The 27,826-nt window shown below is 44.2% G+C and overlaps 2 protein-coding genes and 1 non-coding gene across 9 annotated transcripts in view; 1 reads left to right on the top strand and 2 right to left on the bottom strand.

Annotated features, from left to right (window-relative positions):
• Positions 1 to 27,826, bottom strand: part of NHSL2 (NHS like 2) — a 73,998-nt gene that overhangs the window by 19,075 nt on the left and 27,097 nt on the right. For 3 of the 6 annotated variants that reach the window (XM_064278550.1, XM_064278553.1, XM_064278551.1), the window contains exon 2: positions 2,247 to 2,402. The exons of the other annotated variants lie outside the window; for them this stretch is intronic. In XM_064278550.1, coding sequence (XP_064134620.1) covers positions 2,247 to 2,402 — 156 coding nt within the window. The remainder of the gene's footprint in view (positions 1 to 2,246; positions 2,403 to 27,826) is intronic. 6 annotated transcript variants of the gene reach the window in all.
• On the top strand, positions 2,796 to 12,732 carry RTL5 (retrotransposon Gag like 5). Of its 2 annotated transcripts, none has more exons than XM_064278549.1 (2): positions 2,796 to 6,032; positions 6,323 to 12,732. In XM_064278549.1, the coding sequence occupies exon 1, from the start codon at positions 2,884 to 2,886 to the stop codon at positions 4,471 to 4,473; it is 1,590 nt and encodes a 529-aa protein (XP_064134619.1). In that variant the 5' UTR covers positions 2,796 to 2,883; the 3' UTR covers positions 4,474 to 6,032; positions 6,323 to 12,732. The 2 variants fall into 2 exon arrangements, with proteins under 2 accessions (XP_064134619.1, XP_010591023.2); XM_010592721.3 differs by having other exon boundaries at positions 6,699 to 12,731.
• On the bottom strand, positions 21,806 to 21,912 carry LOC111751394 (U6 spliceosomal RNA). Its single transcript, XR_002786460.1, has one exon. It is a non-coding gene; the product is annotated as a U6 spliceosomal RNA (small nuclear RNA).

The following is a 27,826-nucleotide window of genomic DNA, read 5'->3' as shown; positions in this document are numbered from 1 at the left end:
CATTCTGTGCTTGATCTCCCTCCTCAGCAGCCCTTCCAGGTGCTTATTCAGCCTCTGCACACACCTACAGGAATGGGGAGCTCCCTCCCTCCTAGGCAGCTTATTCCATCTATGGACTGTTGAGGCTGTCAGGTGTGTCACAAAGTTCTTTATCTTCAGGTGAAATCTATCTAGATTTCCACCCACTGGTCCTAATTCTGCCCTTGATGGCTACACAGAACACACTGACTTTTTTTTTTTTCCTGCATGGTAGCTGCTCTGTTATGGGAACACAAGGCTCATAGTGTCCCTTGGAATTTTGCTTTTCTAAGGTCACTGCTGCCCTGGCAGGGAGATGAAAGTTATGGCTATAGTCCAGTTGGATAGCCCTTCTGCAGTTTTCTATTCTCCATATGAGTTAACCTTTGCTGGTATGGATAAATGAGAGCTGACATGACCTCTTTTCATATTTAGCATTCACTTGACAAATGTTTCCTGAGCACCTCTTGGGGATCCAGCTCTGTGCTAGGTGCTTCTGGGAATCCAAGGGTACTAAGAGCTGTGATTCCTTCCACTGAGAAACTCACATGGTTAGGTGCACAAAATATATATCCAGGAGGAGATGAATGAATAATTGAATGAATAAATGCAAGAAAAAGCAGTGCAGAACTAGACAAGTCTTCTCAAACTGGATGGTACAAAGTGCCATGTTATGTTATGGAGGGAATGCAAAGTACAGAATTAGTGTCAGAGATTTTTTTTGGATGAGGCAAGGATACAACTTTGAAGAAAGTGTAAGGACTGGAGTGAAGAGGAGGGAGGAAAGGCTTCTAGGCTTGGAAAAGTGGCCTGGATTGGACAGTGAGTGCCTAGATGGCATCTCCAGCTTATGACTATCCCTGAGGTTTTATTTTTACCTTTTATATTGAGATATAAGTTATAAACAGTAAACCACACAAATCTTAAGTGTGCAGTTCAGTGAATCTTTACATACGCATACCCCCTCATAATCTTCATCCAGATATTTGCAGCAACCCAGTAATTCCCCTCGTAGCACTTCTGCCACCTATACTGAATAAATCCCTTTTCATCAATGTGTATGCCTTCCATAATGTAAGGGCCTAGCAAGAATCACATTGTATTTTCTGGTATATTAACTTTAATATTGTACCTATCTCAGCCCCATGTTCCAAAGGATATTACATCCTATTGGGGTCTCTCCAGCTGCAAGATTATCTTGCTAAGTGGTTTACATACTGTCTATTATTAATCCTCACAAAACTGTGTCATATGGGGAATTAGAATCTCCATTTTAAGGATAACTGATTAATCTGAAGTTCAGGGAGTCTGGGCAATATACATAGTGTCACACAACTGGTTAGGCGTGGGAATTGAATTAGATTCTAGTTGTGCCTGATTCCAAAGCCTGGGTCTTCTCCACTCTGCCTGCTGCACGTGGTCTGACTGGTCAAGCAAAATGGCTGGGCCTGCTTCTCCAGGTAGTGTGGGGCAGCTTTGCATAGAACAAGCTTATCAGTATACTCCAAAGACAGTGGTCTTGAGAACTGAGAATGAGGTGAAAACTGGGTGCAGTGTATTGGGGTTACTTTAGCGAGGCAGTGGCTACCCAGGAAACATGGGGAAAAGGTTTCTGCGAGAGCAGAGTGAGTGAAGCCCAGAATGGCTCCTTTGTCTTCCAGTGACAGGATTCCAAAGGCACGGGCCACGGGAAAAGAGAAGGGCTGGGGTGTGTGTGGGCGCACATTTGGGGGGCATCTCCTTTCCAGCTTTCTTTGTGAATAGCCTGAGCCATTGACCTGCTTCAGCTTCTGTCCTTTTATCCGTTGGGCAACTTAACTGACCCACTGCCCTCCCGTGGAATAGAACTGCCCCAGAGGGTTTCCAAGGCTGTCATCCTTATGGAAGCAGACTGCCACATCTTTCTCCCACGGAGTGGCTGGTGGGTTTGAACCACCGACCTTTTCGTTAGCAGCCGAGCGCTTAACCATTACGCCACCAGGGCTCCTAACTTAACTGAAAAAGGGGGGGCAGGGAAACACCGGTGGAAACGGGCTTTTAGAATCATTAGCCTAGCAGGTGCAAGGCGGAAAATGTGTGCTTTGTTTTTCACTATGTTTGTAATTGCTCTCTCTTTTGCTCTTGCAGTCCCTGTCCTCTTTCTTCGCTGCCTCCCTCCAGCCGCTGCTGCGAAGGACGCTTCTCACCGCCGCCGCCGGCTCAGCCGCAGCCCCCCTCCCTCTCAGTACCTTGCAACAGGCTCTGGAGATTGAGCTGCGCCTCGTGAAGCAGCTCCTCTACACTCGGGGGCCTGCCTGAAGAGAGGAACACATTCGCTGGCTGCCGCCATGACGACCTCGAGTGGGCAGTCGCTGTCGCATTTTCCTGACCCGAGTTAGCTGCAGCTAAGAAGGAGAGAGTCAGTGAGAGGCGCTGCCGACGGAGGCGGGGCGGCGCCGGGCCAGTGGGCGCGCGCGCCGCAAGGTGAGGCCCGCCCTGCGCGGCGCGGGCCGGGGGCGAGGGGGCCTTTAAAAGGCGGAGGCTCGGCGGCTCCAGGGGAGTTCCTCGACAGATCTTGCCGCGGTTGTTCCCTGCCGCTTCACCCGCCGCCGCCCCGCCGCTCCTCGCCGGCCGCCGCCGAGCCCGCGGGCTCCTCCGCCTCGGCCCTACCCGGCTTCGCGCCGCCGCCCGCCCCGCTCCGGCTTCGGCGACGAGGTAACGCGCCCCGGGTCGCGCCGCGGGGCCCTCGGCACACTCCGCGCCGCAGTGGCCGCCTGGTGGGTGTGGCCCGGCCCGGGTCTCTCCTGCGCCCCGACGCCGCCGCCGCCGCCCGTGCGGCCCCTCGCTCCCCGCCCCGCGCAGTCCCAGGGCGAGGAGCCAGTGAAGATGTCCGAGGCGGCCGGAAATCTCAATAGCCTCCGCATGGCAAATGTAGCCCTGCGAGAAGAATTAAATGCCCTTCGCGGGGAGAATGCCAATTTGGGCCTTCAGCTTGGAAAAGCCCTGGCAGAGGTTAACTCCTTGCGGGGCAATGTCTCGAGCTACATGAGCTGGCCCGTGCCCATAGTGCCCGTCCTGGCTGAGGAGAATTTTGAGTTCCCGCTCAATGAGATCGATGCCATTCCCGAGAGAGAATTGCCCTTCTTATGCTGGTCTCCCCCACGTGCGGAGCCCGAGCATATCCCAGATGAACTGCTGGTTAATGTGATCCAGGATTGCGGCACCCCTGACGGCCCCAGCGACCCCCCTCTGCTGCCCAGCCTGCCACCTCCGGCGCTGCCTGCGCCAGAGCCAAAGGAGACGCCCCCGCAGCCCCCTCTGCAGCCCCCTCTGCCACCGCTGGAGCGGCCTGAGATGGAGTCCTTTTCAGGCGACCCAGTCTACCTTCCTGAATTCCTGATGCAACTAGAGACCTTCATAGTTAACCATGAGGATCGTTTCCCGGGGGGCGCCGAGCAGGTGGCCTTTCTGATCTCCTTTTTCACAGGTGCAGCCAAGGATTGGGCCATCTCAGTTACCCAGGAAGGAAGCCCCCTCCATGCCAACTTCCCGCGCTTCCTGGATGAAATCCGTAAGGAATTCTGTGGCCCAATCCCCCCACGTGTGGCTAAAAAGGCCATCCAAAAGCTCAAGCAGGGAGACTGTACTATCGGCAGCTATGCAGATGCTTTTCAGTTCCTGGCCCAGTTCTTGTCTTGGGATGACTGCCGTCTCCAACGCCAGTTTATCAAAGGGCTGTCAGATTTTTTCTGCAAGGAGCTCTTATGGTCACCCGAAATGGTGGACCTGGATGAGCTGATTCTCGAATGTATGGAGATAGAAAGAAGAGTGCGTGGCCCCAAGCCAGTCCTGCTCCCTGGGGTTCGAAATATCTTCCTCCCTTTTGCTGCTAACCCTAATGATGATGAAAGTGAAGATGAGGAGTTCTACAGTGAGGATGAAGATGGAGAGGCATGCAAAAGCAGGCATTACCTGAAGGACCAGTGCAGGTGCATGAGGGCTTTTCCGCAAGAGATGAAGGAGGAAGAGGAGATGAGAAAGAAAAGTGAGGATGAAGATGAGAGTAAGGATGAGAAAAAAGATGAGGATGGGGGCCAGGAGACAGAACAGGAGCAAGAGACAGAGGAGGTCTGTGGTGAGGTCCAGGATGATGACTTAGATGAGCTAATGGAGATGGAAGAGCCCATTGCCCATACTTCATCCCAGGCTTCTGGCTCCACAAGTGGTAACCACGCTGAAAATTTCCTAAATGCCTCACTGCCCATAATACAGCCTGGTAGACGGAGGAACCAGAATCGAGTCCCACTTCTGGAGGGCCTCCCCGGTACCAATTCACCGTACTACAGTTCTCCACCAGTGACTCACCGTGCAGGTCGCTTGGGGCAACGCCAAATTAGAAGACGCCCCCCAGTGCTATTCCGTCTCACCCCAAGACAGGGGGGCCACCGAGCTGCTCGTGGCCGCATTCGTGTGTGAGTACTGAAGCAAGATGGCCACTCAGAACACACCCTCCTGGATTCCCTGCCCCTGCTATTGCCGCAACACCTTCCCTATCTGTTGACCAGTACTTAAGGGAGTTCCAGACCTGCAGAACCTGGAGAAGACACACAGAACTGAAAACTTGCAGAACTCCAGACCATCTTGCAAGCATGACTGAGGAGTGACATGGGCCCAACCAAGGCCATCTGGGAAAGGAGAGATCAGCAATCGCTGTCCCCTTGGAATGTACTCTTTCCTGGGCCTACTCCCATAAGTGAACTGGTCACTCTCTTGTATTTCACCTCTGGTCGTTCCTAACCCTCACTTCTCCTGCATTTATTCACCCTGTGTTCTCTGGTTTTATTCTCTGACTGGCTCACGGGGACTTCACCCACTGCCTCACTCATCTGCCCCAGTGATCTAAAGGACAGGCTACACTGAGACCGGTTACTAGATACGGTTAACTGAGAACAGGATATTATCAAGACATATACCTGGAAGCTTACACTTGTCTCAAGCCACGCCTCCAGCAGAAGGGTCAAAAGGACAATGTAGTTGAGATTTGCCCTTAACTGATCGTGCAAGCTGGTCTCTTTCCAGCACTTGACTTTATCTTCCTACAGACTCCTGTATCAGTGCCCTTGGACCAGCTTGCCAAACCTGGGGCCCTCTCCTCTCACCACCTTGCCCTCATGGGCATCCCTGGTGGGCATAGCTCAATGTTGCAGGCGCTACTTTTCTTGATATTGCCTGAAGCGTAGGTGGCTGGGTGGAAGGTGGGAGGAAGAGGGGAAAGAAGCAACTATTCAATTTTACATTGTAAGGAGTGACTCCTTCCTTAGGGACTGTAGTCTCCTCCCTGGGTCAGGCCTTGGACTGCAGCCCCCAGCCAAAGGTCTTTGCAGGAGACTTTTCATCGTTGGGCTTCCAAAGGAGGCCTAACTGGCCTTTCCTTCCCAGATAGCCAAAGAGAGAGAGGCCCCGAGACCTGCTCTTTAACTCATCCTTCAACTTAAAGGATTTCTTAGTTGGAAAAGGAGAGAGGGAGTTTCATTCCACAGACTGTATCTACTGCAGCCTCGCAGCTGGGGCATTTTCATGCCTTTCACACGGAATCAACCCGTGACCTTTTGCTGTGCTTCAATTAAACAAGTTTAAGAGGGTGACTGCCCACTATTAACTCTTGGGACTTCTAGGTAGAAACATAGGGGCTTATAAAGAGACACACTGCTTGCCTTGAGTCCAGAAAACACCATTTCTGCAGTGAGAAAACACACATTTACTGTGTCAGCTATAACCACAAAATGCCAGCCAAATCCACTGCTGGCCTGAACTGCCCTTTGACACTGACCTTGCAGTACAATGCCTGGCAGCGGAGCAAGTGCAGCCAAAGTGTTTGTGACCAGACGGAAGAAAACAGTAAATTAAGCCTCCGTTCCTCACTGGAGTCTGACAGATAACCTCAGCCCAGCCTTAGGATTTTGAACCTGGAGGCAAGAGGAAGGAGCTGGAGGAAGAGGAGTCACAGGGAAACCCAGTCCTCTGGCTGGTTTCTGGTAAGGTCTCTATTCACCCCTGGGAGGTAAGAAGCCCTTTGTTTCTCACACATTTCTCAGCCTGGGGGTCGGTGAAGCTGGGTTCCTAGAGCCTATTGCTACCTTTTAGAAATCATCTTCCCTTCAAAGGTACAAATAATACATAATCATTGTTGAAAATTTGGAAAATAGAGAAAATGATGAGGACGAAACAAAATCCTCAAAACATTCAGAATCCCACTGTACAGATGCGAGCAATATTAACACTTTGCTGCCTTTCTTTACAGTGTATCCTTCCTGTATCTTTTCAGAGCTGAGATCATTCTGCAAACTCTTGATCCACAGGATTTAAAATGGCTGCCACCTATGCAGGAGTCCCTGGGTGTCGCAAATGGTTAAACGCTCAACTACTAGCCAAAAGGTTGGCAGTTCAAACCCACCCAGAGGTGGCTCGGAAGACAGGCCTGGCAATTGGCTTTTGAAAACCTGTGCAGTAGTTCTACTCTGCACATAGAGTCAGCATCGACTCGATGGCAACTAACAACACAAGCCACTCTGCAGTTATGCATGCAGGATAATTTAAGCGTTCTCCTGATTTGTCAGACATTGCAGTTGTGTCTGGTTTCCCCCACCCCGAACAGTGCAGGAGTAAACAACCTTGTAAAGAAAATTTTGTCTGTTTTTCAGCTTATTTCCTCAGGAGAGAGTTCCGGAAGGCGAACTGCTATTCCTCAAGGCTGTGGACCTTGTTTGCTGATGGTCTACCCACTGGCCCTGCCGCCTGTGTCCTGGCTGGAGAAGTGCAAAGAACAGGTGCCTTGCACCCCCACTTCCCCTGCTTCCAGGGACCCCTCAGCACAGGCTCTGCCTGTTGCCGTAGTGCTTCTCACCATGAACTCTTCTCACCATGAACTCTCGTAGCCTCAGCCAGGAGAGGCACGTATGAGTACTGAGCTGATTTCTGGCCCTTTGGGGGCAGATGGGCTTGGACTTTGCTTGACCCCTCTTCGCCCTTTCCCAGATATTCAATATTTGTTGTGACGTAACAGCCACAGGAGCTGTAAGAGGAACTATGGGCTTTGGGAGCTTTCTTGGGTTGAAAGAAGTAGGTGGGTTGGAGGGGGTCGGATGTATGCAGGGGTAGGAAGGCAGCCCAAGGGTTCTCAGAGGCTTGGGAGGAAACCAGTTTGAAATAAACGTGTTAACTGTTATTGTTGTATTACTGTGTTGTGAGGGTAAGAAATTGTGTATGCTAAAGCTTTCTCTCAATAAAAATATAAAGGGTGTGTAAAGACTGTGTCTTTCTGAGTTATTGAGCAAGCATAAAGGGGCACCCAGTAGGCATCAGGCACTTCCTAGGCTCCCTGCCTGAATCAACTGTAGCCTGAATCCTTGCAATCCTTAGATGAGGAAACTCAGGCCATTGAGGCTCAAGGGACCTGCCTACAGTCCTTGCACATTTTGTGGACAGCAGAAGTTGTTGAGAGGGACTGGGCATCTTGAAAAATAGCATTAATTCTCCATTTATTGAAATATGAAGGTATGGGTGGCCCAGCCCTACCATCCTACGAGAGTCCCCCCACCCCCGCAACGCACACACACAGACACATGCGCGCGCACACAAGGACTTTGAGTAAAGGGAGGGAGGTCAGGCAGGGCCCTTCCACTTTTTGGCACCAGGTGGTGCTGTGGGCCACCAGAGAGCGAGCTGGTGAAGATTTTTAAACTCCGGACCCCAGAGTAGCCCCCTTAGAGCCCTGCCACCCGCCCTAGCTAGACTTCACTGCTGTGGAGTCAGAAGAAACTGAATCCCGTTATGGATTTGATCAAGTTTCCCCAACAATAATTTGTAAAGTTTTTTTTCCCCCTTGGGAAAATGGGTGAGAATGCTTATTGAGCCCCTACTTAAGGTTCCAGGTGCCTTGCCAAGCACTTCACATACGTTATTTCATTTCACCCTGACAACATCCAAATAACAATTCTCAACAATCCTTAATCGTCATCTTGCAGATAAGGAAACCGAGGCTTAGAGGGAAGTCACTGGCCAAAGGGTTTTACAGCTTTTAAGTGGCTCATTCACAGCCCTGCAGCTGCCCATTAATCAGCTTCAGGGACACTTAGCCACTGTGTCCAAGTGTCTGCCTCCACTCTGCTGGCCCTACTGCCTTTCAGGCCAGGCCGGCCTCCTGGTTCTGCTCTGTCCTGTCCACCCTCCCCCAGCCTCCAAGATTCTAGCAGAGGAACAAACTCCTATTTCGGAGGCACATGAGCTTTGCCCCTTTGAAGGAAGGGAAAGAAAGGGGAGGAGAGGGGAAGGAAGGAAATCAGCGTGTTTCTGTGTGCCTGGCACTTTCACCGACATCATCTAATTTCATTGCCACAACAATTCAGTGAGGCAGGTAATGGTGTCTGAGTTGAGAGACCCGAATCTCAGAGATACTAGATTCCACGGGGGACTCCAGGTCTTTGTGACTCCCAAGCCCACACTCTCTCAGCTCTAATCTACCATGCTGCCTCCTAGGAAAGCTCCCTAAGGAGCTCAAGCCTCAACCTGACTGGTTTCTGGGTCTTTGCCAAAGCGATCAGATATGCATAAGATGCACTCTCTCTCGAGCTTTTGGGAGAACCAGCCAGGTGACAGTTCTGTCCTGTAGAGAAGGGCCTGCAGAGTAAGGCAAGCCAGTGGCAGTGCTGAGTATGTGCCATGAGGTGGGACTGACTGCCCCTAAGGGACAAGGCTATGGGGCCATGAGCTGCATCAGTGAGTACTGGGGCTTCCAATCATGCTTCGGGGTTCAGATAAGGTCTCCAGCACTCCTGGGATTTCTCATGACATCACAGGTAGGGATAGGTGAGCCCAGGTTGTGCAATGGCCAATCAGAGCAGGTAGTGGAAAGTAGGAGCTACATAGGGTCAGCCCTGCCCCAGCCCTGCACCTGGAAGCCCTGTAGGCAAAAGAGCCTGGATTCCAGTGCAGCCCTGTCACTGACTCGACCTGGAACCTTGAGTGAGTCCCATCCCCACTTGGGCCACAGCTTCCTCATCTGTCTCGTCATTGTTGCATCCCCGGGGTCCAGCACACTGCTTGGTACATAGTAGGCTCTCAACCCTTGTTTGGTACACAAATGAGGAAATAAGTGAGTAAATGGGCCACGGTGGACGGAGACCTAGAGGCAGCCCGCTAAGGGTATGTGCAGATGGCCTGAAGCTCGGAGGACTAGAGGATCTCTTCCAAAACAGAATCAGGACCCAAAAAAATCTCTCCAACTTGGAAGGGTGTGTTGAAATGACCTTTACCAGGGGAACACGTGAGATCTTCCAGTCAGGTTCAGACAAACCAACGGCGGAAGCCTAAGTGGGGGAGACGTAGCTCAGAAGAAGCTTTTGAAAAAATAAAATTCAGAGAATTTGAGTTGATGCAGGCTTGGTCTGAATCAGTAGGCTGGCATGGCTGCCAGAAAGGCTAATGCCTTCCTGGGATGCTGCAATAGCAATGTGGGATTCAGGAGGTGGGAAGGCCTCACCTGGGGTCCTGGCTTCTGTCCGCCTAGTGGAAGGGGACCAGATTGCACCTCACACAAGGCCTTTGGCATGCCACGAGTAAGGAAATATCAGAATAAAAGAAAGGAAAAAGGAGAGAGAGAAAGGGAACCATACATGGGTGACGAGGATGGTGGGGGACATTAAAACCCTGTCCCCAAGGGATGGAGGAAGGCAGAGAAAATCTCTTTAACTGTGAAGTTGGCCCCACTGTTCTCCTCATCCATGCTCTAAGTGAGGAAACTGGCGTCTGCGGGGTCGAGCAACTGGCTCAAGGTCACTTGCCCCATTTGCCAAGTTCAACTGAAGTCCACCAGTTTGACACCCAGAACTCTTGTTTTTAACTTCTACCCCCAACCCACAGCCACAGAATCTCCAGAAATTTCTATTTCTAAAAAGCTCCATAGGCAATTCTAACACCTAGCCCAAACCAGCCCAGTGCAGAAAAGAGCCTTGGAGCTTAACAAGCCCAGAAGGACCTGTTTGGCACTAAGCCTTCCCATGGAGCTCCCTAGTAAAAACAAAAATAAAACAAAAAAGACCAAACCAGTGTCAAGTTGATTTCAGCTCATGGCGACCCCATGTGTTTCAGAATAGAACTGCGCTCTGTAGGGTTTTCAAGGCTGTGACGTTTCTGAAGCAGATTGCCAGGCCTTTCTTCCCAGGTGCCTCTGGTGAACTTGAACCACCAACTTTTCAGTTTGTTGCCCAGTGTTACCTGTTTGTGCCACCCACGGACTTCCTTGGCCCTAGGCCTAGCAGTGTCCTTCTCGAAGACGGGAGGAGGTTGGTCTATGTGGTGTTTAAGGTCCAGTACTGGCACATAGTAAGTGATCAAGAAATATATGTACCATGATCCCTCAGCATGCACCATGGTCTGGTGTGAACTCGCCCCTCATGGACACCTGCTCAGCTAGGCACTTACACCCTCCTGAGAGGGATATGTTATGGGGTGGGTGCAGAAGTTCTGGCCCTGAGGAATCAGGCCCACCTTGGAGCCTAAGCCTGTACCCTCATCTGCCAGAACTGGCTCACTCAGGGCCTCAGCTCCTCCCCAGTGGATAAGGACAGGCATTAACAAGGTGAGAGGGTACCCCAAATGGGGTGGGGTCGGGGGGAGGACTCCACCTCTGGCTAGCCCTTCATGTATCCTGCCCAAACAGGGAAAGCTCAGCAGGCCCCTTCTCCCCAGGGACTCCACAGACAAGAAATGCAAAGCCCAGAGTTCTCAGTTGCCCTGGTAACAGTGGGGCCTACTTGGAAGAAAACAGTCTCTTAAAGGCTTACTAAAAAAAACTAAAAGCTTAGGAGGGTGGATATTTCCTTTGACAGAGAGCAGGCTCTGACCTGCTCCCTGAGCCCCCTTTCCCTTTCCTGCCTGCCACACATTGGGGTAGAGCTGGGCCCCCTCACTTCCGCCAACTTTCCTGCTCCTGCATAGGAAGGGGGGATGCCAGAAAGTGGGGCCCTGGCTTTTTCTCCCCTGCTCTTGCTGCGGTTGTTAATATGAAAATGGATGGCGTCAGCCTGTGAATTCGTGGCAATGATGGCCCTCTGGCCTGAGCAAGCCTTGCCTCATAGGGCCAATACAGAATCAAACTTGAGAAGGGCAAGTGCTCCCAGCTCCTCACCCTTACCATGTAGAGATTAGGCCTATTGCGCGATTGGGCAAGCCAGAGAGGGTGTTCACAAGTTCCAGACTTCTTCACTAGTTCAGCCCCTCTTCCTCTGGCACCTGGACTTACTGCAGCAGCCTTCTTGCTGGTCTAACCAGTCTCTAGTTTCTTCCCCTTCTAATCAACCCACCTGTTGCATGGCTGTTGGGGAGGGAGGAGGGAGGCTGTCCTTTAAGCACAGAGATGCGGTTATATTGTTTCTATAAAAAAAAAAAAAACTCTTCAACGGCTCTCCTATCTCTATAGGAAGACTCGTAGACCTTATTCTGTATTTTTCACTCTCTGGTCATAAAGTACCTATGCTGTCTCATCTGCCCATGCCACCCTTCTTCCCTCTTCCATTCAGTCCAAACTCCAGACATATCTAATTTCTTCTTTCTTTTCATTACATACCAGGCCCTTTCAAGCCTCTGAACCTTTGTAGATCCCATACCCTCTGGGCCTTAAAAATTTCCAAACACTCCCAACCCCACTCCAACTGGCAATCTTCTCAGCTCAAAGGCCACTTCTTCTACTGGCTTCACTTCTCAGATAAGCCCCATCACTCCTGACTCCACTGGTTTGTGAAGCTCAAGCTCCACCTGGGAGCAGATACTAGTCCATGGCTCCAAAATGAGTTAATTGCTGCAAGACTGCTGTTTGGTTTGAGAACATGGACGTGTCCCTTTGGCAGGTGGGGGCTGCATTGGCAGTGGCCTTTGTAAGGAGGGTGACCTCATAAGATTTTGACTGAGGGCTAGTTGGTATGCAAGTAGAGCTGGGAGCCTCCTAAATGAAGTTGGAGGTGTGGACAGTAGGACCAAGTAGGAGAGAGAAAGTAGGAGCTTGTGGGGCTGATTGTTTATTCCCAGCTGAGAACCATGTCAGCGGCCCCCATCTCTTTGGAAAATATCAACTCCTCTCAGTGGCGTGGTGGAGAGTGGCCTTCATTAGGCTTATTAGTCTCACAGAGCTGGCTTTGAACCCTGGCTCTGCCACTTCCTTGCTGTGTGCCCTTGGGTTGGTCACTTTATCTCTTTGAGCCCCAGTTTCCTTTTTCCAAAAATGTAGGTAATAGTATTTACTAAATGAGGTAATTGATATGAACCAACAACAACAATAAAAATAACTAATACACTAAGCCGTTTACATTTATCAACTCAGTGAATCATCACAACTACCCTATAAAGTAGGTAGTGTGATTACTCCCCATTTTGCAGATGAGAAAATTGGGCACAGAAAGTTCACCATGCCCAATGTTATAGCGCTAGCTCGAAAGTGCTTTTAAACCCTCCAGTAAGATAGGCAAAGTTCCGTGGATCAGAAATGAGGCCAGTGGAGTATGAATGCTCCAAGTAGGAGTCTTAACCTTTTTTAGGCAGTCTGACAAAACCACTGGACCCCTTCTCAGAATAATGTTTTCAGATAAATAAAATAGATAACATTGCAAAGAAAATCAATCATATTGCAACAGTTATCAAAATATTTTTTTTTAATTTGTGACCTAGCTATATTAATAATTTATTAATACATTAAATCACAAGATTTAGTGGCAGGTATATAGTTTAGAAGTTTCCAAGTGGCGTTGAGCATAAATGATATTTTGGGATACTTGCAACAACTCTAATATGATATGAAAATATTTGTGAGTTCTATTTGGAAACCATGGTGGTGTAGTGGTTAAGTGCTACGGCTGCTAACCAAAGGGTTGGCAGTTCAAATCCACCAGGTGCTCCTTGGAAACTCTATGGGGCAGTTCTACTCTGTCCTATAGGGTTGCTATGAGTCGGAATCGACTTGACGGCACTGGATTTTGGTTTTTTGGTGATAAAATCACAGATACTGTTAATATTATTATGGTTTGTTGCCTACATCCCTAATTTGAGAAAATGCTAAATTTGTTAGAATTTAATGAAAAAAAAAAGATCAAATAATTTTCCCACCCAGGTTCATAGACCCGCCCCCCCCCCCCCCCACGAATGCTATCCACACACCCCTTGGAGGTCCATGGAGCTCAAGTTAAGAAGCCCTGTCCTAGAGGGTCAGAGAAAAGACAGTGGCTACACTGTCAGCTGCAGGGAGAAGCTGGGGGCTGGCAGAAAGACAAGTGTGTGGTTTCTCTTTCAAAAACTGTTTATAGAAATCATAAATTCTGGCAGCTCTCTCTTCCTCTTGGTCCTGAATCAGCAGCCCAGGGTGGGGCTGAGGCTGTCACATATGGTTTGAGTTTCAAGCTCACCACACACCCAGCCCTAAGAGTTGATTTGTTGCCACGCCCGTACTAGTGAAATCTTGGTGGGTTTTGCTCCATTTTAAAATTTGGACCTGCTTGCACACAGAGTTTTCCCATTAGTTTGTAAATAATCTGTGAGTGGACATTTTACTGGCTTTAAGATATTTTCTGAACTAATGAATACTTCCACCCTAGCACTCCAGCTAGGTGCAGGGCTTGCAGAAAGAAAGAGAAAGATCACAAACTGCCAGGCACCCCAGAATACCAGTCAGAATTGGTACTTTCCCAAAATACCAAATGATTTTCCTGACTTCCTGACTGTAACACCTGTCAGCTGAGTCCCTGGCAACCAGGGCAGCATGGTCCTGGGCGCTGTGACCAAGGAGACATACGGTGGAACAGCAGGAGGCATCTGCTTTTCTAACTTGCCTCCATTCCCATTCAATACTCAAAGTGAGCACTGCTCGTAAAGCTTAGGCCTCAGGCCTGCCCACAACGCTTTGCTTGGGGGTCCCTGTTGGCCAGGGTCCATTGCCTTCTGCTCTTCCCTAGACCCTCATATTTACCCAGAAACGAGCAACACCTGACTGATGGTCATGTGCTAAAAAGGCTGCAGCTTCATTTCCAAAATGAGAAAATTGCAAAGCATCATGGGAAGAAAATTAAAGAAGACCTGAATAAATGGAAAGACATTGTGTGTTCATGGATTAGAAGATTTAATATTGTTAAGATGTCGATACTATCCAAAGTGACCTATAGATTCAATGTAATCCCAATAAAAATTCCAACAGCCTTCTTTACGGAATTGGAAAAACCAATCCTCAAATTTATATGGAATGGCAAGAGGCCCCCCAAATAGCTAAAGCAATTTTGAAGAAGAAAAAAGTAGGACTCATACTTCCTGATTTTAAAACATATGTATCTACCATAATCACAACAGCCTGGTACTGGTATAATAATAATAGACACATAGACTGGTGGATTAGAATAGAGAATCCAGAAATAAACCCACACATTTACGGACAACTGATTTTTGACAAGGGTGCTAAATCCATTCAATGGGGAGAAAAGAGTCTCTTCAATAAATGGTGTTGGGAAAATTATATTTCCAAATGCGGAAAAAGGAAACAGGATCCATGCCTCACACCATACACAAAAAAGTGTTCAAAATGGATTAAGGATCTAAACATACAAACTAAAACTATAAAATTCTTAGAAGAAAACAGAGGGGCAAGGCTGTTGGGCCTAGTTTTTTTTTTTTTTTAAATAATATTCCATTGAGTTTTTAGTGAAAGCTTACACAGTAAATTAGGTAATTAGGTTTCCATTTGTCAATTTCTATACAAATCGTTTAGTGACATTAGTTACATTTTTCACAATGCATCAACATTCTCTTTAATTGAATTCTGGTGGTTTTGTTTCCAGTACTCTGGTTTCCCTGCCCCCTTATTTTCTTATCTTTGCTTTAGAGTAATTGTTGACCTTTCAGTTTCATATAGATGGTTTTCTAGTACAGCACCATATACTTAGGGGTAATATCTTTCATTTTGTGTGCCACTACATTATTTTGCTAAAAGGTCATCTCCGGGTTCAAGGTTCGGTTCAAAATTTTAAACAATATTTCGGGGAGTCCTCTGGTCTCAACTGGTCCAGTAAGTTTGGACTTCTAATAATTTGAGTTCTGTTTCATGTTTGTCTCCAATTCTATCAGGATCCGTCTATTGAAGCCCTGATCAGAAAGGTTAGCAGTGCTAGGTGGACACCATCTAGCTCTTCTGGTCTCAGGGTCAGTAAGTCCGTGGCTCATGTAGGTGGTTAACCCTGTAGACTAGTTTCTTCTCTGAGACTCTGGTTTCCTTCATACTATTTCACTCCTGATGAGTAGAGACCAACAGTTGTATCTTAGATGGCCGCTTGCAAGCTTTTAACACCCCAGATGCTACTCACTTCACTAGGATGCAGAACATGAACTTTGCGATCTATATTATGCTATTTGACTAAGTTGCCCCATGAGACTAAGGTCCTAAGCCTTCAGACCTAGGAAACCAGTCTTGCAAGGTGTTTGGTTATGTCTGAGAAGTATCTGTAATTGTGTCTTCTATGAATATATGTGCCTGCACACACTTACATGTACATATAGATACTTCTATCTGTGTACACATATGTATATACCTGTACCTACTCATCTACATCTATACACATACATATGTGATCATACAGTCTTTTTTTGGTCATCGTTGGTGTTGTTCCCAAATTATATATGTCAAATTCTTCAGTACAAACATCCTTTTCTCTTGAGTGCTTTTTAGTGACTTCATTTACTTTGGTCAAGTGGTGCTCACTATACCCACATTTGGTGCTACTTTTCCCATAACCAAAAATAACAAGGATCTATGATCTTTTTTTTTTTTTTATGATCTAGAGCATAATTCTCCCACCCCCCACCTCCCTGGTAACCAACGATGAACACTCGTCTCTCTCTATGAATCTATCCTTGCCTTCTTATAAAAAGAGGGGTCATACAATATTTGTCCTTATACGATTGACTTATTTCATTTAGCATATGTCCTCAAGGTCCATCAATGTTATGTTTCATGGACTCATCCTTATTCTTTATGGTTGCATAATATTCCATTGTATGTATGCACCACATTTCGTTTATCAATCCGTCTGTTGATGGGCACTCAGGTTGTTTCCTTTTTTTTTTTTTTTGCTATTATGAATATTTGAAATCAAACGACACATTGCCTTAGGCAAATGTGCTGCAAAAGATCTCTTTAAAGTGTTAAAAAGCAAAGATGTCACCTTGAAGACTAAGATATACCTGATCCAAGACATAGTTTTTTCAATCACCTCATATGCATGCAAAGCTGGACAATGAAGAAGGAAGACCAAAGAAGAATTGACACTTTTGAATTATGGTGTTCGCGAATGATATCGAATATACCGTGGACTGCCAAAACAACGGACAAATTTGTCTCGGAAGAAGTACAGCCAGAATGCTCCTTAGAAGCAAGGATGGTGAGACTTTGTCTCACATAACTTGGACATGTTATCAGGAGGGATCAGTTTCTGGAGAAGGACATCATGCCTGGTAAAGTAGAGGGTCAGTGAAAAAGAGGAAAGCCCTCAACAAGATGGATTGACACAGTGGCTACAACAATGGGCTCAAGCATAACAATGATTGTGAGGATGGCACAGGACTGGGCAGTGTTTTGTCCTGTTCTATGTAGGGTCTCTATGAGTGGGAACCAAATCGATGGCACCTAACAACAACAATATTGCGAATAATGCTGCAATGAACACAGATGTGCATATGTCTGTCAGTGTCTCTTTTATTAAATCTCTAGGGAATATACATAGGAGTAGGATTCCTGGATCATAAACTATTTGTATTTGTAATTTTTTGAGGACACACCACACCATTTTCCATAGTAGTCAGGCCTAGTTTTAACAATGTGTTTTTATATAGTAACAAAAGTATGAAAAGCAAAAGACAAAATAAATAAATGGGACTTCATAAAAATTAAAACTTTTGTTCATCAAGACTTTACCAAACCAATCTACAAATACAATGCAACCCTGATCCAAATACCAACAGCATTCTTTAACAAGATGGAAAAACTAATCACTAACTTCATATGGAAAGGAAAGAGGCCCTGTAAGTAAAGTATTACCGAAGAAGAAGAACAAATTAAGAGGCCTTGCACTACCCTACCTCAGGACCTATTATACAGCTGTGGTAGTCAAAACAGCCTGGTACTGGTTCAATGACAGACACATTGATCAATGGAACAGAGTCGAGAATCCAGATGTAAATCCATCACCTGTGGTCACCTGGTCTTTGACAAAGTCCCAGAGTCTATTAAATGGGGGAAAAGACAGTCTTTTTAGCAAATGGTGCTGGCAAAATGGGATGTCCATCTGTGAAAAAATGAAACAGGACCCATACCTCACACCATACACAAAAACTAATTCAAAATGGATCAAAGGCCTAATATAAAACCAAAAACTATAAAGATCGTAGAAGAAAAAATACAGTCAATGCTAGGGGCCCTAATTTACGGCATAAGTAGGATAAAAACCATAACTAACAATACACAAATACCAGAAGATAAGCTAGGTAACTGGGATGTTCTAAAGTCAAAAACTCATGCTCATCAAAAGACTTCACCAAAAGAGCAAAAAGAGAACCTATAGGCTGGGAAAACCTTTTGGCTATGACATAGCCAACAAAGTTCTAATCTCTAAAACCTATTGGAAAATCCAACACCTCTGCAGCAAAAAGATGACTAATCCAATTAAAAAATGGGCAAAAGACATCAACAGACATGTCACCAAAGAAGACATTCAGGCAGCTAACAAACACATGAGGAAATGCTCGCCATCACTAGCCATTAGAGAAATACAAATCAAAACTGCAATGAGATATTATCTCACCCTGACATTACCAACACAAATGAAAAAATAAATAAATAACAAAGGTTGGAGAGGCTGCAGGGAGATTGGAACTCGTATGCACTGCTGGTGGAAATGCAAAAAGGTACGACCATTTTGGAAAACAATATGGTGCTTCCTTAAAAAGCTAGAAATAGAAATACAATATGATCCAGCTATCCCACTCCTAGGAATATATCCTGGAGAAATAAGAACCGTCACATGAATAGACACATGTACGCCCATGTTCATTGAAGCACTAAGCAACAAGATGAAAACAACCTAAGTGCTCGTTAACAGATGAATGGATAAACAAACTATGGTACATACACACAATGGAATACTATGCAACAGTAAAGAACAATTATGAATCTGTGAAACATCTCACAACATGGATGAATCTGGAGGGCAATATGCCGAGTGAAATAAGTCAATCACAAAAGGATAAATACTCTATGAGACCACTGTTATAAAGACTCATGAAAAGGTTTATACACAGAAAGAAACAATCTTTGATGGTTACGAGGGAGGGGAGGGGTGGAGAGGGAGAAACACTAAATAGACATAGATAAGTGGCAACTTTGGTGAAGGGTAAGACAGTACAAAATACTGGGAAAGTCAGCACAACTTGATCAAGGCAAAGTCGTACAAGCTTCATAGACACATCCAAACTACCTGAGGAACCCAATTACTGGGCTGAGGGCTGGGGACCATGGTCTTAGGGGACATCTAGCTCAATTGGCATAACATAGTTCATAAAGAAAATGTTCTACATCCTACTTTGGTGAGTATCGTCTGGAGTCTTAAAAGCTTGTGAACGGCCATCTAAGATACTCTACTGGTCCCACCCCATCTGGAGCAACAGAGAATGAAGAAAACCAAAGACAGAAAGGGAAAATTAGTCCAGTACAAGTAGATGGTACCCAGCTACCACCACCAACTGCTCTCACAGAGATCACAGTAGAGGGTCCTGGACAGAGCTGGAAAAAAAATGTAGAACAAAAGTCTAACTCACAAAAAAAAAAGGCCAGACTTACTGGTTTGACAGATGGGTGAAACTCTGAGAGTATGGCCCCTAGACACCCTTTTAACTCAGTATTGAATTTACTCCTGAGGTTCACCCTTCAGCCAAAGATTAGACAGGCCTATAGAACAAATGGAGCTCTGGTGGTACAGCGGTTAAGAGCTCAGCTGCTAACCAACAGATGGGCAGTTCAAATCCACCAGCCACTCCTTGGAAACCCTATGAAGCACTTCTACTCTGACCTATAGGGTCGCTATGAGTTGGAATTGACTAAAGGGTAACAGGTTTTTTTTGTTTGTTTGTTTCATAAAAGAAACAATAATACACATAGTTCAACCATGTGTATGAGACTAAATGGGTACACCAGCCCAGTGGCAAGGACAAGAAGGCAGGAGGGCATAGGAAAGCTGGGCGAATGGAAACGAGGAATCCAAGGTTGAGAAGGGGAGAATGTTGACATGTTGTGGGGTTGGCAACCAATGTCACAGAACAATATGTGCATTAATTGTTTAATGAGAAACTAACTTGCTCTGTAAACCTTCGCCTAAAGCACTGTAAAAAAGGAAAGTCCTCAAATCAATAGCCTAACTGTGCAAGTTGAGGAACTAGAAGAAAATAGACAATTAAGCCTAAAGCTACACAAGGAAAAAAAAAAAACAAAAAACACCAAATATCAGAGCAGAAATAAATAGGGAATAGAAAAATAGAGAGAATCAACAAATCATAAATTGGATCTTTGAAGAGATGGACAAAATAGGCAAATCCTTATCTAGACTGACAAAGGAAAAAAAAAGAATGATGCAAAAAATTAAAATAAGAAATGAAAGTGGAAGCATTGTAACCAAGCTGATAGAAATGAAAAGGATTATACTAGAATACTATAAACAATTTTATACCAACAAACTACATAACTTAGATGAAATGGACAAATTCTTAGAAACACATCATCTCAACAGACCTACGACAAGTGAAGAGATTGAAAGGGTAATTAAAAACCTCCCAACAACAACAACAACAAAGTCCCAGACCAGGGAGCTTCACTGGGGAATTACACCAAACACTTTAAGAATTGACATGAATCCTGTTCAAACTCTTCCAAAATGTAAAAAAGGAAGGAATAATCCCTAACTCATTCCATGAAGCCAGCATTACCCCGATACCAAAGCCAGACAATGATACCAGAAGGAAAGACAACTACAGGCCAATATCCCTTATTAATACAGATGTAAAAATTCTCAGCAAAATACTAGCAAACAGAATTATACACCACTACCAAGTGGAATTTATTCTAGGAATACAAGGATGGTTCAACATTAGAAAAATCAATCAATGTAATACATCACATTAATAGAACAAAGGAAAAGAACCACCTGATTATCTCAACTGATGCAGAAAAAGCATTTGATAAAATTCAACACCTTTTTGTGATAAAAACACTTAACAAGATAATACATAAAAGAGAAGCTCCTCAGTATGATTAAGGGCATTTATAAAAAACCAATAGCCAACATTATACTAAATGGAGAAGCTTTGAGAGCTTTCCCCTAAAGGTGGGGAATAAGGCAAGGATGCCTGTTTTCAGCATTCTTATTCAATATTGTATTGAAAGTCCTAGCCAGATGAATCGAGAAGAAAAAGAAAAAAAAATCTTATCCAAATTGGAAAGGAAGAAGTAAAATTATCTCTATTTGCAGATGACATGATCTTATGTATAGAAAATCTCAAAGAATCTACAAGAAAGCTTCTAGAGCTAAGAAAGGAACTTAGCAAAGTTGCAGTGTACAAGGTCAATCCACAAAAATCATTTACTTTCTATACATCAACAGTGAGAAATCTGAAAAGGAAATTAAGAAAACAATTCCATTTACAATAGCATCCAAAATAATAAAATGCCTAGGAAAAAATTTAACCAGGAATGTACAATACTTATCCAATGAAAATTATAAAACACTGCAGAAGGAGATTAAAGAAGACCTAAATAAATGGAAAGACACTCCATGTTCATGAATTGGAAGACTTAATATTGCGAGGATGTAAATACTACCCAAAGCAATCTATAGATTCAACGTAACCCCAAAGGATATTCCAACAGCCTTCTTTACAAAAATGGAAAAACCAATCCTCAATTTTTTTTTTTTAACTCTAAGGTACATCTCTTGTAGACAGCCTATAGACAGATCATTTTCTTTTATCCATTCTGCCACTCTCTGTCTGTTTATTGGTGCATTTAGTCCATTTACATTCAGCTTAATTATGGGTAGGTATGAGTTTAGTGCTGTAATTTTGATGCCTTTTTTTGTGTGTTGTCGACAGTTTCTTTTTCCCACTTAATTTTTTGCACTGAGTAGTTTTTCTTTGTAAATTGTGTGTCCTCTTTTTCATTGCTGTTGATTTTGTTTTGGCTGTGTATTCTTTTTCTTGTATTTTATTTTGATGAGTAGGATTGCTAGTCTCTTTTGTGGTTACCTTAATATTTACCCCTATTTTTCTAAGTTTAAACCTAGCTTTAATTTCTTTATATCACCTTGACTTCCTTTCCATATGAAAGATCTATGACTACATTTTTTAGTCCCTCTTTATTGTTTAATGTTGTCATTTTCTACATAAGTACATCGCTGTTTCCCTGTTTTGAGCTTTTTTATCTTGATTTACTTTTGTGATTTCCCTATCTGTGTTGACATTTGGTTGCTCTGTTCTGTATTCTAGTCTTGGGTTGTACCTGGTATTGCTGATTTTCTAACCACAGAACTCCCTTTAATATTTCTTGTAGTTTTGGTTTGGTTTTTACAAATTCCCTAAACTGTTATCTGGAAATGTCCTAATATCACCTTCATATTTGAAAGACAGTATTGCTGGCTATAGGATTCTTGGCTGACAATTTTTTTCCTTCAATGCCTTATATAAAAAAAAAATGGAAAACTTAATGAATTTGCATGCAGTCCTTGTGCAGGGGCCATGCTAATCTTCTCTATATCGTTGCAATTTTAGTATATGTGCTGCTGAAGCAAGCACCCAATCCTCAATTTTCTATGGAATGACAACAGGCCCTGAAGAGCCAAAGCAATTTTGAAAAACAAGAACAAAATAGGAGGACTCAAACTTCCTGATTTGAAAACATACTATACAGTTACAGTAATCAGAACAGCCCAGTACTAGTACAAAGACAGACAAATAGACCAATGGAATAAAATTGAGAGTCCAGAAATAAATCCATACATCTAGGGTTAATTGATTTTCAAAAAGGGTGCTAAGTCCATTCAATGAGAAGGGAAGAGTCTCTGGATTTCTACATGCAGAAGAACTCATTAGAATCCATGTCTCACACCATACACAAAAGCCAACTCAAAATGGATCAAGGAGTTAAATGTGAAGACTAAAACCATAAAATTCTTAGAAGAAAATATAGATGAGTGGCTACGGGGCCTATATATTTTTTAAATGATGGATTATCAGATATGCCAACAAAAGCATGAGCAGCAAAAGACAAAATAGGTAAATAAAACATCATAAAATTAAATACTTTTGTTCATCAAAAGACTTTATCACAACAGTGAAAAGATAACCTAAGGATTGGAAGAAAATTTTCAGGAACTATGTATCTAATAAGGGTCTAATATCCAAAATATATACTTTTTTTATATATAACTTATCAGTAAAAAGACAAACAAGTCAATCAAAAAATGCGCAAAGGACTTGAATAGACACAAGGATATTCAAATGGCCAACAAGCACATGAAAAGATGCTCAACGTCATCATCTGTTAGAGACATGGAAATCAAAACTACTTCACTCCCATTTGTACGCCAATGTTCATTGCAGCCCTATTCACAATAGCCAAAATGTGGAAATAAACTAAATGCCCATCAACACATGGATGAATAAACAAAATGTGGTACATACATACAATGGAATGCTACGCAGCCAGTCGGAGAAATGGAAGTCTTGATACATGGTACAACATGCACGGAGCTTGAAGATACTATTCTGAGTGAAATAAGTCAATCACAAAAGGACAAATATTGTATGACTTCACTTACATAAAAAGACAGGAAAATGCAAATGTATAGAGACCAAAGTTTATCAGTGGTTACCAGGGGTGGGAGGGAGGGAGGAGGGGGGGTAACAGTGAAGGAAAAATCACATTGAATAAAGGTACAGTTGTACAGCTGATTATTGTAATTGCCGTCAATAAGTTTTATCCCTGTACAAAGTTGAATTGGCAAAAGCTGTGTGATAGATATTTTTACAATGACACACACACACACACACACACACAAGAGTAGCAGCTGAGGCTGATTATGTAAAATCAAAAACCTCATGGGATTTGGTTCCTTGGTTTGGAGGTTTAGGCTCTTGGTTTCATGGGACATCCAGTTAAGTGGCCCAATAATGTGATTAGGGCTTCTATTCCACCTCCTAGTTCCTTTTGTAGTGTATGGAGTCCTGAAAGCTTGCAAGCAGCCTTCCAAGGCACAACAATTGCTCTGTTTGAGCAACAGAGGAAGAAAAAGAGTCAGGAATAGGAGGAGGAAATGGAATGTGTGGCTAACTGCCTCCATGAACAACTGCCCCCTTTACCATAAGATCACAGGAACTAGATGGTGCCTGGCTACCATTACTGAACATTTTGATCAAAGATTCTATAGGAGAATCCTGATCTAAAGGAAGAAAATGCAGAACAAAATTTCAAATTTTCATGGACTCCAGGCTTTCTGCAGCCATGGAGGCTGGATGAACCCCGGAAAGAATTGTCCTGAGATAATCCTTAACCCTTAAACCAGCAATATCCCCTGACGTCTGCTTATGTACAACAAAACACCTATAGGGATTTGGTTTCTTGGTTTGGGGGTTTAGGGTCATGGAACATTACAGTTAATTAGCCTAATATAATTTTTAGCACTTCTGTTCTACCTCCTAGTTTGTTGGGTAGTATCTGGAGTCTTAAAAGCTTGCAAGTGGCCATCCAAGGCACAAAAATTGGTTTGTATTCACCTGGAGGAACAGAGGAAGAAGAGTCAGGAATAGGAGGAGAAAATGAAATGTGCTGTTGATTGCCTCCAGGAACAACTGCCTCCTTTGCCACGAACAGACCAGAACTGGATGGTACCTGGCTGCCATTACCGAATATTTTGATCAAAGATTCTAAAGAATCCTGGTCAAAAGAGGGCAAAATGCAGAACAGAATTTCATTGTTCATGGAATCCAGGCATTATGGAACCATGGAGACTGGATGAACCCCTGAAACTATTGCCCAAGATAATCATTATCCCTGAAACCGTAAGCCAAAAATATCCTCTGAAGCCTTCTTTAAACCAAACCATAGGCTGGCATGTCCGCTGTGCTTTTTTGAAGAACTTACTATATGGGATCAAATTGATAACAGCAACTCAAAAGGTTAGATAGGAAGCTTAGGTGGAAGTGAGTTTATGTCAATAGGTGAGGAACAAATTGTAAAAGAAAGGTGAGATTTTGAAGAACGTAATCAATGTATTATCGTACATGTAGAAACTGTTTAATTGGTGTATGTTTTGCTGTGCATATTTTCAGCAACAATAAAAAAATGAAAGTCACCTCATGTTCATTGATCCAGAGACTTAGTATTGTTAATATGGAAATACTACCCAAATTGATCTACAGATTCACAGCACTCCTATCAGAATCCCAGCTGGCTTCTTTGTAGAAATTGACAAGTGGATTCTAAAATTCATACGGAAACCTAAAACCAAAAAACCAAACCCATTGCCATCTGGTTGATTCCGATTCATAGTGACCCTATAGGACAGAGTAGAACTTCCCCATAGGGTTTCCAAGGTTGGAATCTTTACAGAAGGACTGCCACATCTTTCTCTCGTTGAGCAGCTGCTGAGTTTGAACTGCCGACCTTTTGGTTAGCAGCTGAGCACTTAGTCACTGTGCCAAACCTAAGGGATCCATAATAACAAAAACAATAAAGAACAAAGTTGGAGGAGTCACATTTCCTGATTTCAAAATTTAGTACAAAGCAACTGTAATAATACAGTGTGGTACTGGCAAAAGGATAGACAAATAGACCAAAGAACTAGAATTGAAAGTCCAGAAATAAACCCCCTGATTTATGGTTAACTGATTTTTTGACAAAGCTACCAAGACAACTCAATGGGAGAAAGCACAGTCTTTTCAACAAATGGTGCTGGGACAACTGGATCTTCACATGCAAAAGAATGAAGTTGGATCCCTACCTCACACTAATTAAAAAAAAATTAACTCTAAATAGATGAAAGACCTAAATGTAACAGCTAAAACTATAAAACTCTTAAAAGAAAATACAGGCACAAATCTTTGTGACCTTGGATTAGGCATGTTTTCTTAGATATGACACCAAAAGCACAAGCAACAAAACAAAAAGGACACTATCAACAAAGTGAAAAGACAACCCACAGAATGGGAGAAAATATTTACAAATCCTATAGCTGATAAAGGACTTGTATCTAGAATATATAAGGAACCCTTATAACTCAATAATGAAAAGACAAATAACCGATTTAAAAAATGGGCAAAGGATCAGAATAGACATTTCTTCAAAGAAGATATACAAATGACCAATAAGTACATAAAGGGATTAGGAAAATACAAACTCTCAATAAGATAGTACTTTTTTATACCCATTAGGGTGGCTAGAATAAAAAAGACGGATAATAAGGAGGTGGGTAAAATGGTGGAATAGTCAGACACTCCCTGTCATCTCTCTTACAACAAAGATCGGAAAAAACAAATGAATCATATATAACAATCTAGGAACCCTATAGGTTCCTACAGGGTCGCTATGAGTCGGAATTGGCAACGGGTTTTTTTTTTTTTTTTAAGGAACCCTAAGCATCAAAGACAAAGCTGAAGAATTGGACTGAACAGCAGATGGAAGGAGCGACAACTCAAAAACAGCAGAAATGGGTAACTGCGGATCGCGGATCACCAGCATCCTGCTAGCTGAATTTGCACAGCGCACACAGGTTGAGGCAAGCAGCAACATTCCAAGCTGAAACCCACCCTGTCTGGTGCAGCCAAGCAGCGGCAAATCTCCATGCACCTCCAGAACCAAACAAGAGTGACACCAGACCTGCAAAAGTTAAGTGCAAGCTCCCAAACCACTCTGCACACACCATAACCCTTCCCCTCACCCGAGGTCCATGGCTGAGGAGCACTCCCTTCTCCTCATCCATTCTCCTCCTGACTCCAACACCAGTTCAACACCACCACACCCCCTAAGCCAGGATCTCATGGCCCTGTCTGAGGCACTTGCTCCTTTGCTCCTTCGCCCAGCCGCTGGCATAGGGGTTTCATGGACTTGCAGAACCCTTCAGCCCTGCTGATTGCCTGCACCAGCACCTTGCTAGCTGATCTGGTACAGTACACCCTCATTAAGACAAAACAGGCAGGACATCCACCTGAAGTCCGTTTTCATCAACAACAGCCAAGTTGGAGCTATAGGTATGTGGCACTTGACACTGCCACAGCCACTTGAGAAGAGGCCTTACCCACACCAGGGACCTGGGGGTTGGAGGTACCACCTGCTCCATCTAACCACACATGACAGGGGCCTGGGAATTAGTGGTGACCCCCAATCTCTCCAGCCAATGGCACCGGATGCCCAAGGACTGGCTGCACAACCCCCTACTATACACTCCAGTGGACAGGGGCACACCCTTCATCTAGGTACCCAGGGCAGCCAACAACTCTCTGCCTTGCAACCCACATTAACCCCCACTGCAACCAGAGACCTGTGCTTACTTCAAACACTCCCACACAGGGAGCTCCTAAAAATCAAACAATTATGCTCATCCAAAGACTTCACCAAAAGAGCAAAAAGATTACCTACAGACTGGGAAGAAGTTTTTAGCTATGACATTTCCGATCAGTGCCTGATCTCTAAAATCTACATGATACTGCAAAAAGTCAACTACAAAAAGACAAATAACCCAGTTAAAAAATGGGCAAAAGATATGAATAGACACTTCACTAAAGAAGACATTCAGCTAGCTAACAGATACATGAGGAAATGTTCACAATCATTAGCCATTAGAGAAATGCAGATCAAAACTAGAATGAGATTTCATCTCACTCCAACAGGGCTGGCATTAATCCAAAAAACACAAAATAATAAATGTTGGCGAGGCTGTGGAGAGATTGGAACACTTATACACTGCTGGTGGGAATGTCAAATGGTACAACCACTTTGGAAATCGATTTGGCTCTTCCTTAAAAAGCTGGAAATAGAACTACCATATGATCCAGCAATCCCACTCCTTGGAATGCATCCTAGAGAAATAAGAGCCTTTACATGAACAGATACATGCACACCCATGTTTATTGCAGCACTGTTTACAATAGCAAAAAGTTGGAAGCAACCAAGGTGCCCATCAATGGATGAATGGATAAATAAATTATGGTATATTCTCACAATGGAATACTACGCACTGATAAAGAACAGTGAGGAATCTGTGAAACATTTCATAACATGGAGGAACCTGGAAGGCATGATGCTGAATGAAACTAGTCAGTTGCAAAAGGACAAATATTGTACAAGACCACTATTATAAGAACTTGAGAAACAGTTGAAACTGAGAAGAAAACATTCTTTTGTGGTTAGGAGAGGGGGGAGAGAGGTAGGGTGGGAGAGGGATACTCAATAATTAGATAGTAGATAAGAACTACTTTAGGTGAAGGGAAAGACAACACGCAATACAGGCAAGGTCAGCACAAGTGGACTAAACTAGAAGCAAAGAAGTTTCCTGAATAAACTGAATGCTTTGAAGGCCAGTACAGCAGGAGCAGGGGTTTGGGGACCATGGTTTCAGGGGACATCTAAGTCAATTGGTATAATAAAATCTATTAAGAAAACATTCTGCGTCCCACTTTGAAGAGTGGCATCTGGGGTCTTAAACGCTGGCAA

Source organism: Loxodonta africana, chromosome X, assembly GCF_030014295.1.
Source record: "Loxodonta africana isolate mLoxAfr1 chromosome X, mLoxAfr1.hap2, whole genome shotgun sequence".
In the NCBI taxonomy this organism is placed as follows: domain Eukaryota; kingdom Metazoa; phylum Chordata; class Mammalia; order Proboscidea; family Elephantidae; genus Loxodonta; species Loxodonta africana.
Note: the sequence above shows the minus strand (reverse complement) of the source record. Positions and strands in the feature narration are given on the sequence as shown.